The sequence below is a fragment of the Nicotiana sylvestris genome, chromosome 11, assembly GCF_000393655.2.
Source record: "Nicotiana sylvestris chromosome 11, ASM39365v2, whole genome shotgun sequence".
Taxonomy (NCBI): domain Eukaryota; kingdom Viridiplantae; phylum Streptophyta; class Magnoliopsida; order Solanales; family Solanaceae; genus Nicotiana; species Nicotiana sylvestris.
The window spans coordinates 128,453,288-128,470,398 of record NC_091067.1 but is presented as its reverse complement, the minus strand read 5'-3'; the positions used below and the strand labels follow the sequence as shown (position 1 = coordinate 128,470,398).

General features: G+C 42.0%; 1 protein-coding gene across 1 annotated transcript; it reads left to right on the top strand.

Annotated features, from left to right (window-relative positions):
• Window positions 1-12,872: 12,872 nt before the first annotated feature.
• Window positions 12,873-13,514, top strand: LOC104245889 (histone H2B.7). The gene has a single exon (XM_009801586.2). The coding sequence runs from the start codon at window positions 12,933-12,935 to the stop codon at window positions 13,377-13,379; it is 447 nt and encodes a 148-aa protein (XP_009799888.1). The 5' UTR covers window positions 12,873-12,932; the 3' UTR covers window positions 13,380-13,514.
• The last annotated feature ends 3,597 nt before the right edge of the window (window positions 13,515-17,111 follow it).

The window sequence follows — 17,111 nt, the reverse complement described above, 5'->3', positions numbered from 1 at the left end:
TTAATCTGATTGCTTTGCCTAAATAGAAAACATGCTCATAGGTTTGCTTTTTAATCTGATTGCTTCACCTAATAGAAATCATGTCCATAAGATTTCACTTTTAAGTTTGTTTGCTCATCAAGTAGAAACCATGTCTATAAGGTTTTGCATTCTGACAAGTTAGAAACCATGTTTATAGGTTCCAAACAATCATGTCTTAAATCAGTTCAATAATAGATGCCATGCCTGTAGGGATCTCTACTTGCAATATTGTCTGATAATTTAATCTGGTCTAACAAATCAACTTCATTATGCCTAGTTCATTTTTAAACTGGTCTTATTAAGTATTAAGTGTTTTCTGAAACAGGTTCTTTCAAACTGCCTCAATCTCATTAGATATCATGCATATAGGTATTAAAGGAGTCTATTTCAAAAATCTGTTTGTTTCTGCATTAACATAAACACCAGTATTCTGCATATAGGCAAGCCTTAGGGCGTTTTTAAAAATTGCATTTCTCTGAAACTGTCTTTGTCGCTTAACGTTTCTGATTCTAACGGGCTTTTAAAAAGAGTCCCTAGGCAACTGCTATGGTATAATTTCTGAGTCTAAAAAAGGTTTTGGTTGTGTTTGAGTCCCTAGGCAACTGCATATAGGAGCATATTCACTTAGATATCCTGTTTTAGGACATCGTCTAATAAAGACCTTAACTGTGTTTGAGTCGTGATGCTTATGTGTTTGTTTTAGGAGAAAACTCTAAGCCTCTTAATTGCTCCCATTATGTGAAAGTCCAAAATGTTTTGACTGTTGCCTTAGAATTTTTGCATTTCTAAACCTTAGGGGTATGTCTAGAACTACCTATAGGTGGAGGTCCTAACTCCCTCCAGGACCATTAAGAAGGGATGGGTAGCAGCACGTAATAAGAATCGTTGACCAAACACTCGCTTTGCATGACCAATAAGGAGATGGGAAGGGTAGACATGGGATATGATGACTACGCGTTAATGTCATGTGTAGCCCCTCATTGAGGAGTGTTTACCGGACATTGCGTGGGGTGATCCTATAGGATAAACAACCTAGGACCCCTCTTTACCAAATCCTTCCTTTATTTAAACATTTGTTTTACAACTTGTTCAAACCTTTATCTTACTACCTGAATTATCCAACGTGCTTTACTCGCAATTTATTCAACTGTTTATATGGACTAATTTGTGAATCTAAGTTCGGTCGGACCCACAGTTGTGGACCAAGAGGGGTGCCTAACACCTTTCCCTCGAGGTTACTTCGAGCCCTTACCCGAATCTCTAATAATGCAAACTAACCCAAGAGTTAATCGCTCTAGGTGCCCTAACGCACTATAATCCGTTAGGTGGCGACTCTTCAAATACCCAATTCCCAAAAGAAAATGTGTCATTACACCCTATGAATGTCGAAACCCGGACCTCTTCCCCCGTCAAAAAGGGGAGGGAAAAAGGGGGGGCGCAACAAACACTTCACTCAGATAAGTCTTTTTTCCCATTCTTCTTCACATAGTCATCTTTGTTCAAATTTTCCTTTGTTCCTTTTGCCAAAAATCACTTCACTATGCTCTTTGAGTCTATCTTTATGAGTCTTTTTTGCGTTAGCCCTTGTTGAACAAGCAGGGAAGGATTCCAAAGCCTACTAGCAGCTTCTCGATTACACAAGGAGAAGTTTGGCCAAGCACATAGCCAGTAATAGGTCAGAAAGAGTAACTAGTGATAACTAAAGTTCAAGTGATCAAGTGAATCTTGAATTTTGAGAAAATACAAGGATTCAGCAACTTTCAGAATGAAAACATAATGCAACAAGTGAGTGTAAGAGATTCAGGTCGTTCAGAGGTTTTGTGGTCCAGTTCCAATCAAAAGGTCAAATAACTTCTTGCTGGCTCGAAGCAGCTAATCAGAATGAAGCATGGCAGTGGCAGAAGCAGACACTTAGCAATGATTCCACAAACTAACCACCACGATTTCAAACTAACAAGATTTTATTTGTTTGAAACAGGGGCAAGAAGATTTGTTAATCCGCAGGGACCTCCATGGGGAAAGCATGGTTTAGGGGCAAGGAATTTTGTTCTTTCTCCAGAGATCCTCCAAAAGAGAGCATGACTCAGGTAAGTTCATTTTTTATTTTTCAGGACCCTCCTAGATAAGGGGATTCGATTTAAGTTCTCAAGATCCTTAGTTTCAAGTCTTCAGGACCCTCCTGGATAATGGGAGTTGGGTTTTAGGTTTTCAAGACCCTCCTGGATAATGGGATTTAGTTTCAAGTTCTCAGGATCCTCCTGGATAATGGGATTCAATTTAAGTCTCAAGACCCTCATGGATAATGAGATTTGATTTAAGTTTTCAGGACCCTCCTCGAAAATGGGTTTAACTAACATTCACTAATGTTCCTAGCACAAACTGAGGTAGAAAATTTTCTTTGTTTTGTCTATTTTGTTTTAATTGCAGGCGCCCACCTAGAGAACGAGGGAATTCATTTCAAGTTTAAAGCAAGTTGCAGGCGCCCACCTGGAGAATGAGGGAATTCATTTCAAGTTTCAAGCAAGTTGCAGGCGCCCACCTGGAGAACGAGGGAATTCATTTCAAGTTATAAGTCAGTGATAGGTGCCCACCTAGAGAACGAGGGAATTCATTTCGAGTTTCAAGCAAGTTGCAGGCGCCCACCTGGAGAACGAGGGAATTCATTTCAAGTTTCAAGCAAGTTGCAGGCGCCCACCTGGAGAACGAGGGAATTCATTTCAAGTTCTAAGTCAGTGGCAGGTGCCCACCTGGAGAACGAGGGAATTCATTTCTAGTTTCAAGTAAGTTGCAGGTGCCCACCTGGAGAACGAGGGAATTCATTTCAAGTTTAAAGCAAGTCACAGGCGCCCACCTGGAGAACGAGGGAATTCATTTCAAGTTTCAAGCAACTTACAGGCGCCCACCTGGAGAATGAGAGAATTCTTTTCAGAGTTATCATGATTTTCAAGTCAGCAACAGATGCCCACCTGGAGAACGAGGGAAGTCTTTTCAAGTTTCAAGTTAGTGACAGGCGCCCACCTGGAGAACGATTCAGAATTATCATGATTTTCAAGTCAGCAATAGGCGCCCACTTGGAGAACGAGGGAAGTCATTTCAAGTTTCAAGTTAGTGACAGGCGCCCACTGATCGCAACGGACTCAACCTAAGGAAGAGTGGGCGCTAATACTTTTACCCAATAGCGGTATCAGGGTCAATTTTCCACAGAGAACTTCAATTTGGAGTTGAGTGTTTGTATGGTCTAGGACTATGTTTTAGCTCCTAATTGATCTTCTAACATTTTTGGTTTTCTTTTGACTATCAAATACAATATAGCAACTACAAATTTAAAGCTAAGTTATGCTAAGATATTAATTCTAAGTTATATGCAATATAGAGAAAGGCGCTAGGGTCGTGGCATGCATCTAGGTGGTCAACTAACGGGTAGAGATTCCTAATGCAAGAATGATGAATATGGGACTTATGCTATAACTGTTGCACTTTTGCACCCACTCTCACACCTCTCGGTAGAGAGAGTGATTTTGCCCAATTGACTCTCTCGAGACCAATTGGGTAGGCCAATTTGCCCAAGCAACTCATGGTTCAAGTTGGGTAATTACTCTCTCGAGGTTTAACCAGTTAATTGGGGCTACCATTCTCATGAGTCCATCCCAATTCCTTGTTGGAATTAATCTTGGGGTCATAGACTCTCTTTCTCAAGAAGAGTCAAGACTCACTAAGCTAGACTTAGTGTTTGCAACCACCAAATCTTAATGAAAACATAAGATTAATCCAAATAACAAATACCCAATATCATTCATGCACTAAACAATCACACCCATTAATTACCCACACTAGGGTTGAGCCACAACCCTAGCTAATGGGTTTAGCCACAACCCTAGCTAATGGGTTTAGCTAGCCATAATAGAAACATAAATTGAATAAATAGTAGATGAAATTGACATAATAATTAATTACAATGTTAATCTACTCAAATCCACGTTAATACTAGAAGGAATTGCCCAAAATAGGCTAAAACCATGTAGTCACGAGTTCAGCTCCTATCTGATAAAAAACCAAAACTAAAAAAACTACTCCTAAAAAGTAAAATGTTCTATTTATACTACATAAGAAAAATCGGACAAAAATACCCCTGAGGGTCTGGCGCGGACCGCGCACAAATGACGCGCGGCCGCGGAGGGTTTTGGGTCTTCATATCTTGCTTCTGGCACTGGGGACGCAGACCGCACAAAAGTGACGCGCGGCCGCGTGAACTTCATCCACGCGGACCGCACTGATTAGGTGTGCAGTCGTGTGGGCTTTTGCCTTGAATGATTGAGTTTCTGACACTCTTAGGCGTGGACCGCAAAAAAAGGGACGCAGACCGCACGGAAAGGGGCGCGGACCGCGTGAAAAGGAGCGCGAACCGTGCAGCTTGACTTAAAAATGGCATGACCTCTGAACTTTTCTGTGCGGCCGCGTGGCAAAATAGTGCGGACCGCGCAGGTTGACCTTGAAAATGCCCAGCCTCTAAACTCTCCTGTGCGGCCGCGTGACAAAACAGTGCGGACCGACAGGTCATTTTGTTCCCCCCTTTTGTTGTCTTTTGACACTTGGCAGGTTTCACTCCTTTTTGAGCCGATCTTTAGTATTTGTCATCTTGTCGCTCAAACATGCAATCAAGCGCAACTTGTAAGCATTTTGAGACTAATTTATGGCAGTTAATGCACAAAGCTTAGGTAAGAATGGGTATAAAACATGTAGAAATCACAGTTATCAACTCCCCCAAACTTAAACCTTTGCTTGTCCTCAATCAAATAAAATGAGACCTACTCCTCAATGGAAAACACCCAAGTAATTCCTGTTTATCCTAAAGTAACCTCAACAAGCATCAATTGGGACTAACAATTGCCCTCAATGCGAATGTATCATTAACACATTTAAACTTTGAAAACTTGTGGATCAAGTGCGACACAAGAGCATCAAGAGTTGACACATTTCATCAAGGAACCTTTCTCAATTTCTTTGGTCATTGTGGAACCCAAACTCACACATCCTCGACTTTCCCTGAGTGAACCTCACCTTTTAGAGTATTTGCACACAAATCGAGGTGAATGGACTTCTCTCTCATCTCTCACAAAGAAAAGGCCCTAAGTCCGGCTCTAAGCACCATATGCTTGCTCCTTATGTAAGTATCCACTAATGTAGGCTTCCCTCAACTCAAGATCATATAGGGCTTTTAAGGAGTTATTGTGAAGGCTTTGGGTAAGGGTAGGACGTGTTTTTGTTCAAATAGGTTCAATCTTCCCTCAAACACTTCTTTTGATTTATTTTGGCACACTTTCTTGACTCAATTGAGTAATTCACTTCCTTCAAGGGGTTAGAGAGACACATTATCACTCTTTCTCTTGCAATTCAAACCCTTTCTCCTTTTTACCACTTTTCCACACCTTTTTCACTTTTTTGTTGTCCTTGGATTCCCTTTTTGGTTCTTATTCATTTTTGTCTTTCTTTTTGTCTTTTTCTCTTTTTCATCGCCTTGCTTTTCTTTTGCTTTTGCGCCTTTTTACCACATTGATGCCTTTCTTGTCTCTCCCCCCAAACTTAGACATTTGTCATTTACTCAAGGGAAGATTTGGGTGCCAAGAGAGGGTTTCGTTAAGAACGGGTATAGGCTTGTAGCTTGGTTCATGAATGAAAAAGGTTTAAGGCTCAAAAGGGTTGAACTAGGGATTATTTCATTGGTAGGTTATGGAAATTGTTCAAATTTTTGCGTTTTGGATCAAGGAGAGCCTATAATCACGTCTCAAGTCAAGTTCCACTTATGATTTCGCCTCAACAGACATTCAGGGCAATTTCTAGACCATCGGCTCGGTACTTGGGCTCACGATTCGAATTCTCACTACACACACTCAAGGATTGCCTAAGACGGAGTCGAGGGCCCACAACGACCTTAGATATGATTCAAGCGCACAATGGCCCAAAATGACCACATGATGATTGTTTGGTCAACACAAGAGTCTCAAGGCCACAACTTTCACCATCCTACACACAACATAATGTCTTTGACCATAGGATCAAAGGCAAATGTGCTAGGCCCAAGTGAAGCTTTGCCTGAGGGCTTAACTACAAAAACTTGAAAATCAAAAATAAAAATAAAAAACGGACTCAAACCCTTAAGAAGGTTGTCACGCCATCTATCACTGGGAAGAGCCACCCGGTTCGCACAACACTCTACCCTTGGAAAGAACCGTGGCATTAAGAAAACCAAGGGCTTATTGCAGACGCCAAAACAAAACAAAAAGGCTACGAGCCTAACTTTGCAACTAAAACGAAAAATTTTAACGAAAAATAGAAAACCAAAATGAAAACTGAATGAATATGTACAAAAGGGGAGTAGAATATACAACCAGGGGGAATGAATATATACATAGAGTTTGAGAGCATCTGGAATGAACAGTTATATACAAGCCAACTACAACTATGAATGTGCAGAAAGTAAAAGAATATATACAGTAATCCAACAGTCAATCCAAATAGTAGGGCCACACCCCCACGAATAAAAGCTAGCATTGTCCCCAATGCTAACTATCAAGATAAGCACAAAAATGAAAGAAAGGATATAGAAAGGCCCCTCAAGCCTCATCCGTCACCCTGTGCTGGTCAGTGGCTCCTAAGTCCTCTGTACTGGCGGGGACCTCAGACTGGTCTCCGGCCTGCTGCTGCTGTGCTGCTGGGACAGATGCCTACTCAAGAACTGACTCATCAACTAGTGGGGCAGTGGAGGGACTCTCCTGAACTGGTGCTACCTCAATCACAACTCCCTTAGTGCTAGGGAGTTTCTTCTTCTTCCTCGGCCTCTGCTCCTCCTCTTGTACCTGTGCAGCTGCTGGCTCTACAGTCGGGTCCCCAAATAGTAAATCAAGTGGCAACTGATCCGCCATGAGCTTGTCCACATCCACTCTCAACTGTGTCACTGACTCCTTGGAAGCCTTCTGCTTCCTCAGCTTCTTGTGCTCCCGAGCCAATTTCTCCAATGCTTTGCCATGTGCCCCAACCGCCTTAGTCAAGGCATCCTGCGTCGCCATCATCTTTTCCTGGTTGGCCAGGATCTTCTTCAATGCATCCTCAATGGAGGAAGGAATCTCAACAGTAGCCGGCGCTCCCTGTGCATGTACAACAGTGATCAATGTAGACAACTTGGATGTCGCAACTGGCATCCAGTTGTTCAAACTGGCAAGGGAATGGGTGAGCTGGTTTGCGATGAACCGGTGAGTCTTTGATGAAGGAACTACCGGGTCAGCTGCAATAGAAGGACCAGTTGCTGACGACGGACCTGGAGGCAATGCCTCATCCATAGCAGGAATGGTGGAAAGCTCACTAGGCTGCTCAATGACCGCTGTCTCCTCAGACTGGCCAGGTGCGGTGGAAGTGGATGCCACATTTTTCTTGCCCCTCTTCGGGTTGTCCAGTCCCAATTGACTATACCATGAGTACGGGTCCACCGGAGGTACCTTGACATCATATTTCTTTTTCTTCACCTTCAATTCTCTAAAGTACAAAGATAGTGTATTCGGGAAGGGGTAGTTTGTTTGGGTCTCATTACCCACTGTAGAAATCACTCTCGACATAATATTACCCACATTCAGAGGGAAGCCCGCCATGATAGATGCTACCAAGACAGCACGAGGGAGGGGAATGGAGTGATCATGTGTAGGCGGGTCAAGTCGACTACACACGAAAGTCAACCACCCTTTGGCTTCAAAGTTCAGGGTGTTCCGAAAGATCTTTTCTTGTGCTTTCAACCAGACTGGGACTATACCCGGGGCTGCCAAGTGCTCGGCCAACCAAGGACGAACCTCCTCTTTCATTGCTAGCTTTTCTAAATATTGTGATTCATCCTCTTCTCCGAACCCCAGGAATTCATTCAACGATTTTGCCATCAAACATCACTATCTTGTCCCTCACTTTAGTTACTTTTGAGTCCCGAACTATATGGTGAACATTGCTGTAGAACTCTTTCACCATATGCTCATTCGCCATTTCAACACGTTCTTTGAAGAAGCCCCAACCCTCTCTAGTGCGGAATTGTGCTTGCACATAAGGGTTGAGAGGGACAAGATCGGCATCTATGAACTTCCTCTCCGGAATCAGTTTCCTTATTGGCCACCACTCCCAGAATCTGTGGAAAGCAACCTCACTAACAAACCTGTCTGCCCATGCCTCCGGTTTTCTAGTACGCTCAATCCCCTCGACCTATGGCTCACCTCCCTCAGCATATCCTCCACTCTCCCTGATAATGAAGTTGTGGGAGATGTGGAGTATTGCTCTTTTTCTCTTGCTACAGACACATCAAACGAGTCCGAGATGACATTAACCGGCTTCTTGGAGGAGGCTACATTATCATGATCCGGGGAAGGAGAATCACGGAGCTGAAATGAAGTGGACATGTGGGTGGAGGCAGACTCCGAGGTAATGCTCCGTGAAGGTGAATACTCACTCCCTGTGGAATGAGATGCAGCTCTATCAGCTTCCCGGATTATCTTCCGGGTTTTCTTTATCAGTTCCCTGGTTTGAGGAGAGAGTTTCACAATCCGCCTCCTTTTCCCTCCTCGGGAGGAACCACCTCTCCCAGGTTGTATTTCTTTGGCCGCTTGTTTTTTAGCCACTTATTTTTGAACCATTGTCTACATGGAATACATGTCTAACATTGTTAGTAGAAGCACATAAGGTGAAGTAGACAGTTCAGTTAAATGAAAAGAGTGTAGACACAGTTACACAGGCAGAGGGGCGCGGAGCGCACCAAAAGGCACTCGGTCCGCGCAGTATACTGACACCAACACATACCTCTCTGAATAAACTGACGCGGTCCGCACAGAAATGGTACGCAGTCGCGTTGGTTCAGCGCGGACCGCACAAAAATGGTACGCGGTCCGCGCAGGTGAAAACCAAAATGTTGACCTCTCTGAACTCTTCACACGCGGTCCGCACTGTTTTGGACCGCGGCCGCGCTGGGCTCACGCGGACCGCACAAAGATGGTACGCGGTCCACGTAGAGAGGTTCATCATCTCTTTACCAGAGTCACGCAGACCGCGCACAAATGTTGCGCGGCCGCGTAGGGCTACTTTAACTGAGCCGGGTGTTTGTTCAAATAAATCCAATTTTTGTTCACCTTCCTGGGTCCTAAGTGTCCCTACTCAGTTATTTAACAAGATTTCATGCCCATGATTAAACAAAAACACACAAAAATCTAATCTAACAGTTAAACTAAGAAGAAAAAGACGAAAGTAAGAAGTTACACTAGTGGAGAGCAATTAAACAAGACAAAAATTAGACTATGATTAAAATGAATGAGAGTTGTTACCAGGGATTAATGAGATTTCAACGATGTGCACACTTAATGTTGATGAACAGTGAAAATTATATCTCAGGTGTAAAATTGGCGAAAAGGTTAAAATGAGGCCCAAGGCCTCTATTTATAGAAAAGCCCTGGGACCCAGTACCCACCTACCAGTGCGGCCGCACAGAAATGGACGCGGACCGCACTGGATTTTGCATCTTTCACTTTAGCTGTTCAATCCACGCGAACCGCACTGTTTTAGTGCGCGGCCGCATGGGAATTTGTCAGAGACTTGGTACTTCTTGGTCCTCCAGCGTGGACCGCACAAAAATATCACGCGGCCGCGCTGGGTCTTCTGGGTCTCAGCCTTTCAGCTGCTCACACCTACGCGGACCACACTATTTTACTGCGCGGCCGCGTAGGCCATATTCAGAGACTGGCCATTTTTTTGCACATTTGCCCTGCACTGGTTCAACATTATCCCTGCAACACTTCACAAATTATCAGCTCAAAAATTCTACTCTTCAACAGAAAAACAAAGAAAAAGAAAAAGACATGGGTTGCCTCCCAAGAAGTGCCTGATTTAACGTCGCGGCACGACGCGTGTTACTATCACAGTCATTTCAAATGAATGAGTGCCACCACGTGGCTGTCATCAATCTTTCCCAAATAGTGCTTGACACGATGCCCATTGACTCGGAAAACTTCACCATTCTTATTTTTGAGATCAATGGCACCAAAGGGAGTTACACCAACCACTTCAAATGGGCCGCTCCACTTAGACTTCAGCTTGCCCGGAAATAACCTCAACTGGGAGTTGAAAAGAAGAACCATGTCACCAACTTTGAATTCCTTCCCTCGGGCATACTTGTCGTGAAGGTACTTCATCTTGTCCTTATACAAGGACGAGCTGTAGTAAGCATGAAACCTAAATTCATCAAGTTCATTCAATTGCTCAACCCGGAGATTTGCCGCGACATCCCATTCTAAGTTCAACTTTTTCAGGGCCCACATAGCCTTATGTTCCAATTCTACCAGAAGGTGACAAGCCTTCCCAAACACCAACCGATACAGCGACATACCAATCGGAGTCTTGAAAGCTGTACGATAAGCCCAAAGAGCATCATCCAATTTCTTCGACCAGTCGGTCCTATTTGCATTGACAGTCTTGGACAAAATACTCTTGATCTCACGGTTGGACACCTCAACTTGACCACTCGCTTGAGGATGATAAGGAGTGGTCACCTTGTGATTTACCCCATACTTGGCTAGCAAAGAGTCAAAAGCCCGGTTGCAAAAATGAGAACCCCCGTCACTGATGATAGCACGTGGAGTGCCAAACCTCGTGAAGATACTCTTTTTCAAGAACGCCACCACACTTCGAGCTTCATTATTTGGCAAAGCTATGGCCTCAACCCATTTCGACACATAATCAACCGCTACCAAGATGTAAGTGTTGCCACAAGAACTTACGAATGGTCCCATAAAGTCTATCCCCCAAACATCAAAAATGTCAACCTCTAGAATCGTGTTAAGGGGCATCTCATCTTTCATCGAAATCCCTCCGGCACGTTGGCATTCATCACATCTTTTCACAAAGTCACCGGCATCCTTGAACAATGAAGTCCAATAGAAACCACAACTCAACACTTTAGACGCCGTCCTCGCCCCGCCATGATGGCCACCATAGGGCGAAGAGTGACAAGCTTCCACAATACTCAATTGCTCTTCTTCGGGAACACACCGACAAATTACGCCATCGGTGCAAATTTAGAAAAGATACGGCTCGTCCCAATAGTAGTCCAAACAATCCCGCTTGAGCTTCTTCCTTTGGTTAGAAGAGAGCTCATACGGAATCACACTGGTAACAAGATAATTGGCAATGTCGGCAAACCATGGCATGTCTAGCATTGAGACCGAGAGGAGTTGTTCATCCAGAAAAGCATCATTTATCTCAAGGTCGTCCAAAGGCCTCCCTTCCTCCTCCAATCGAGACAAGTGGCCCGCCACTTGATTTTCACTAACCTTTCTATCAACAATCTCCAAATCAAATTCTTGAAGAAGAAGAACCCATCTCATTAACCTCGCTTTTGAGTTTTTCTTCGTCATCAAGTACCTAAGGGCGGCGTGATCGGTATGAATAATCACTTTGGCCCCCATAAGGTATGGGCGAAACTTCTCCATGGCAAAAACAATGGCAAGCAATTCCTTCTCGGTGACCGTGTAGTTCCTTTGAGCTTCATTCATTGTCTTACTTGCGTAGTACACCGGATGGAACATTTTGTTGATTCTTTGGCCCAAGACCGCCCCCACCGCAATATCACTAGCGTCGCACATGAGCTCAAAGGGTAAGCTCCAATTTGGTGCGGTAATGATGGGGGTAGTCGTCAACTTGTGCTTTAGAAGCTCGAAAGCCTCCATACATTTCTCATCGAACACATATTTTGCATCTTTCTCTAGCAATTTACACAACGGGTTAACTACCTTAGAGAAGTCTTTAATGAATCTTCGGTAGAAACCCGTGTGTCCAAGAAAACTCCTCACCCCTTTGACGGAAGTAGGGGGAGGGAGCCTTGAGATAACCTCAATTTTCGCCTTATCAACTTCAATCCCTCTTTTTGAAAATTTGTGACCCAACACAATTCCTTCTTCTACCATAAAATGGCATTTCTCCCAATTGAAAACCAAGTTTGTGTTTTCGTATCGGGCCAACACACGATCCAAGTTTTGCAAGCAATCACCAAATGAGTCCCCAACCACACTAAAATCATCCATGAAGACCTCCAATATGTCCTCCACCATGCCGGTGAAGATTGCCATCATACATCGTTGGAAGGTCGTTGGTGCATTACATAATCCAAATAGCATTCGAGGGAAGGCGAATGTGCCATAAGGACATGTGAAGGTTGTCTTTTCTTGGTCTTCCGGGGCAATGAGAATTTGGTTATAGCGAATACCCATCCAGAAAACAATAGAAAGCCCGGCCCGCAAGACGATCAACCATTTGGTCCAAGAACGGCAATGGGAAATGATCCTTTCTAGTCACCTTGTTCAACTTCCGGTAGTCCATGCATACCCTCCAACCCGTCATAGTATGAGTCGGAATAAGTTCATTGTTGTCATTGGTCACCACTGTCATTCCTCCCTTCTTTGTACACATTGTACCAGAGAAGTCCACGAACTGTCAGAAATTGGATACACCACATTTGGCCTCATGTTTTGTTTCCCGCCTAAGCTAGAAATATTGAATTTACTAGTGCCAAATTCAAATTATTCTTACATGCCTCGCAAAACCTTAACGGCTTAATCTACCGTTCATTCATCCTCCCATCGAACAACTAATATCGCTATCCGCGAAAACTACTTAAAACCAATAATATACGCCCACGTGTAGCATGACACACATATCAACAAATCTTAAACGTCCTTTTTACATTAAATCAACGGCCCATATTCACGATCCGCGTCACCCCAATCTAACCAATCAAATCTCACACCGCAAAAACTCTATATAAATCTCACCCCCTCTTCTCCTTTCTCACATAACAATTCTCTATTACTAAACCCAGTTTTCGATTTCTAAGCTCAGTTTCAATGGCACCTAAAGCAGAGAAAAAGCCAGCGGAGAAGAAACCAGTAGCAACAGAGGAGAAAAAGGCCGAAAAAGCCCCAGCAGAGAAGAAACCAAAGGCCGGAAAGAAGCTTCCAAAGGAAGCTGGCGCATCTGGTGCTGATAAGAAGAAGAAGAAGAGAGCAAAGAAGAGTGTAGAGACTTACAAGATCTACATTTTCAAGGTGCTGAAACAAGTTCACCCTGATATTGGAATTTCAAGTAAGGCTATGGGAATAATGAACAGTTTCATTAATGATATATTTGAGAAACTTGCTCAGGAATCTTCTAGATTGGCTAGGTATAATAAGAAGCCTACTATTACTTCTAGGGAAATTCAGACTGCTGTTAGACTTGTTTTGCCTGGGGAATTGGCTAAACATGCTGTTTCTGAAGGGACTAAGGCTGTAACCAAATTTACTAGTTCTTAGATTTGAGATTTGGTGGATTTTAGGGAATGTAAAGGTTGGGTACTTTTGTCGGGGTTTAAAAATGTTAGGTTTTAAAGTTTTTGCTTGTTCAATGATGTATTGAATATGAATATGAATGAATCGTTTTTGATTGAATTTCTGGTGTATTAACTTTATTAATATGATTTTGTATCTGGTGTAAAATTGAATGTAAGGAACAATTATTGCGTTGCTCTCGTAAGTTGGCTATAGCCATCTTACATCTTGAATTATTGAGAGACTACCATATGCAGATTTCTCAAATCTCAGTCCTAGTATTGGAACAGTACCCTCTGCAATATTCAATTTTTTTCTGTGTTCTATTTCGTAGAGTATAAAATAGAGTTTATCAACACTTTAATTATAGTCAATTTCTGCATGTACGTAATCAACAAAGACAATTCTTATGCATTTTGTGGATGATATATGCCAATAAAGCACTTAAAATTGCAAATGAACCCAAGGTTATGCGCAGCTAGACTTCTTCTGGATGCCTGTAGTTGCAAAGAACACCACTATTACACAAATAAGAAAATTTTTGCAACCTTTTGAATGTGTAGTCAGTGTTTCTGCAAGATGAACACGTGAATGTAAGCCTGCTTGAATCTGTCAAACATCTGTAAACAATATGAAGCACAAGCTTAGAGTCAAGTAGCATTTAATTTGGAGAATGCTTATTTAAAACAATATCTACTCTGATATCTGAAACCTAGTAGTATTGACTAATTAGATTCATGCCGAGTAAATTCCCTAGCAAGAAGTTCTCTATTCTCATTTTGGATTTTTAAGACGTAAAAATGAGAAGAATTTTCTACTAATTTAAAAGGGATAATGCATAAAATTCACCCCATCGTATGATCCATTTGCCAATTACATACCTTTTCTTTTCGGGGGTCCTATTACCCCCCTGAATTTTTTTTTACCGTAATTTATTTGTCATTATTTGATCAATTAAACCCAACCGTGACTACACCTCTTCCAAGCGGGTGAGGCCTGATTTTAAAAGACTTGTCTGCCATTCATTGGCCACATGTAATGCCAAATAAGCCATAAAAGGGTCCCAAATGTTAAAATCACCTATTTTAATTTAACCCATTATCTTTATCCCTCTTTCTAAACTAAAAGACTCTCTACCATTGTTGAAGAATTGCTGCTACTGCAGCTGAAATTGAGGTGAGTTTCAATCACATAATTCTTAAAATACTAATCTTCAGTCAATTCGATTTCATAATCTTTATGTTATGGTTTGAAATTTCTTCCCCAATTTTTATATTTTAGGAATTAGGGTTATGAAATGGCAAATACCAACTTGAATAGACTGTGTATGGACGATGAAGACCCAATGCTGAATGTTCAGGTGCGATGTAAACATGGATTTTTGCTGCAAATGCAGACTTCTTGGTCGAAGCGTAATCCGGGCCGAAGATTTTGGTCTTGCCCCTGCTATGGTGTATGTGTTCATTTCTAACTCGTCTAATGTGGTTGATTATCTTTGTATGTTGTCATTAAATTGATTCCAATTTAAAAAAAATTCAAGCCAAGAGTTGCAAATTTTTTCAATGGAGGGACAATGAAGTTGACGAAAGATCAAAGTTTATTCTTCCAAGATTGTTCGACAAAATTAAAGAGATGAAAGAAGATTTGGCACATTATGAAAGCCTCAAGATGTAGTTGGTTGAGCTTGAAAGTCTGAAAAATACCAAGGATGATGAAAAAGATAAGGGGGGCTGGTGTTGGCTTAATAGGAAGTTCATTTTGTGTATTGTGTTTTGTCTTTGTTGTTATGTGTTGATCAAATGAAGCTGTAATAGCAGTCTTGCTGCAGTAGTAGTTGTTTGTGTTGATCAAAAGAAGCTGTAATAGCAGTCTTGCTGCAGTAGTAGTTGTTTTTGTCATTATGGTATGTAACTTCATTTTAATATATGCTATGTGGAAGTGAATTATGTATTAAACCCACTTGCCATGATCGATTCCTAGATTCTTTCAACTTTTATATATAAGTCTCAATATGTTGATTTATATAAATGGCAAGACACCACTGAATTTCATAGAAATATAGTTACCACATTTCATAAACACCACCAAAATCAGTCAACAAAATATCAAATGTACTAAGGCAACAATCAATAACTAACACATTATTTGTTCTAATAGGATAACAGCTGCAGATTGCAGTCAACAAAAATAACCAACTGTGTAGCTTACATATACAAAAACTGCAGATTGCAATCAACAAAAACAACCAACTGTCTAGCTTACATATACAAAAACTGCAGATTGCAGTCAACAAAAACAACCATATACATTGTTTATGGCAGAACTAAGGATGTGCAGAACTGCTATTCTGGCTTAGGTTTTTTGATACACCAGTCCTTGTTTGAATTCTATGTTGCCCTCTAATCTCTTGCAGCCTTCTTGTCGTGATTGCTGGTTTCCCTTTCCATTTCAGTCCACTACTTGGCTTGAAACCAATGTCACCAGTTACATCAGCTGACCTTGTTATCATTGTTGGTCCTATGGGCTCTATTCTAGTACTTGGTATGTCTACTATTCTACTACTTGGCATGCCAGGCTACAGAGAAAGAATAAAGTAAATAAGTTATCACAACTATACAAAATAAATTGAATACCACAAGGAATATACACTTACATTCAAAGTTTTGAAGCCATTTTCTGCTTGAAACACACCCATTCCCATCACTCTTGGCCTTTTAAATTGTTTTGTACTTTCCACACCCTTTCCCCTTCCTCTATTTAGTGTAGCAGTAGAGGCATTAGGTGCAGCAGATGCATTAGGTTGTGAGTGAGTTGCATTAGATGATATATTAGGTGCAGAACATTCAAACCAAGCTGCTAGTGAATGATAAGAACCAGATACATTAGGTTGTGAGTGAGTTGCATTCCAAGATCCTCCTCTTCCCCTACCTCTACTGACTGCTGCTGTTACATTCCTAGATCTTCCTCTTCCCCTACCTCTACTAGCTGCAACAGATGTTGCATTAGGTGGAGCAGATGTTGCATTAAATCCTTCTCTTCCCCTGCCTCTTCCCCTTCCTGTACTAATTGTTGCATTAGGTGCATCAGATATTGCATTAGATCCTTCAGCAGCAAGAGAGGCATTAGGTGCAGTAGATGTTGATTTTCTAGGCCTCCCTCTCCCTCTTTTTGCAGCAGGTTCATCTTCTACATTTCTTGGTTTCTAACAAATAATAAACAGTAAGATATGGTGGTTGAATTTACAAGAAACAATACACTTAGTTATACCTTTGGTCTGCCTCTTGGTCTTCTTGAACCTGATGCTTCTGCAGCAGTAGTTCCTGATGCTTCTGCAGCAGTAGTTCCTGAACCTGATGGTGCAGCAGCAGTAGCACTCTTATGACACCCCCTCCTGTTGTGACCAACACCCTTGCAGATGCTACACCTCATGATAAATCCAGTTTTAGGCAACTTTCCACATTTTTTGGTTTCAGTTGCCTCTTTTCTCCTAACCTTCTTGGGCCTGCCAGACATACTTTTCACCACTGGTGGTGCAACAGGAGGGTTAGTAGATGCAGGCCACATTTCCATATTGTTGAGTGGTTGAAGGAAGTGAGAATATGTCATCAAGTATGTCTCCTTCATGTAGCAGTTATCAACATAGTAAGCTGGTTCATACCCTTTTTAGTACATTGCAGCTATGGCATGTGGACATGGTATTCCTTTCAATATCCAAGC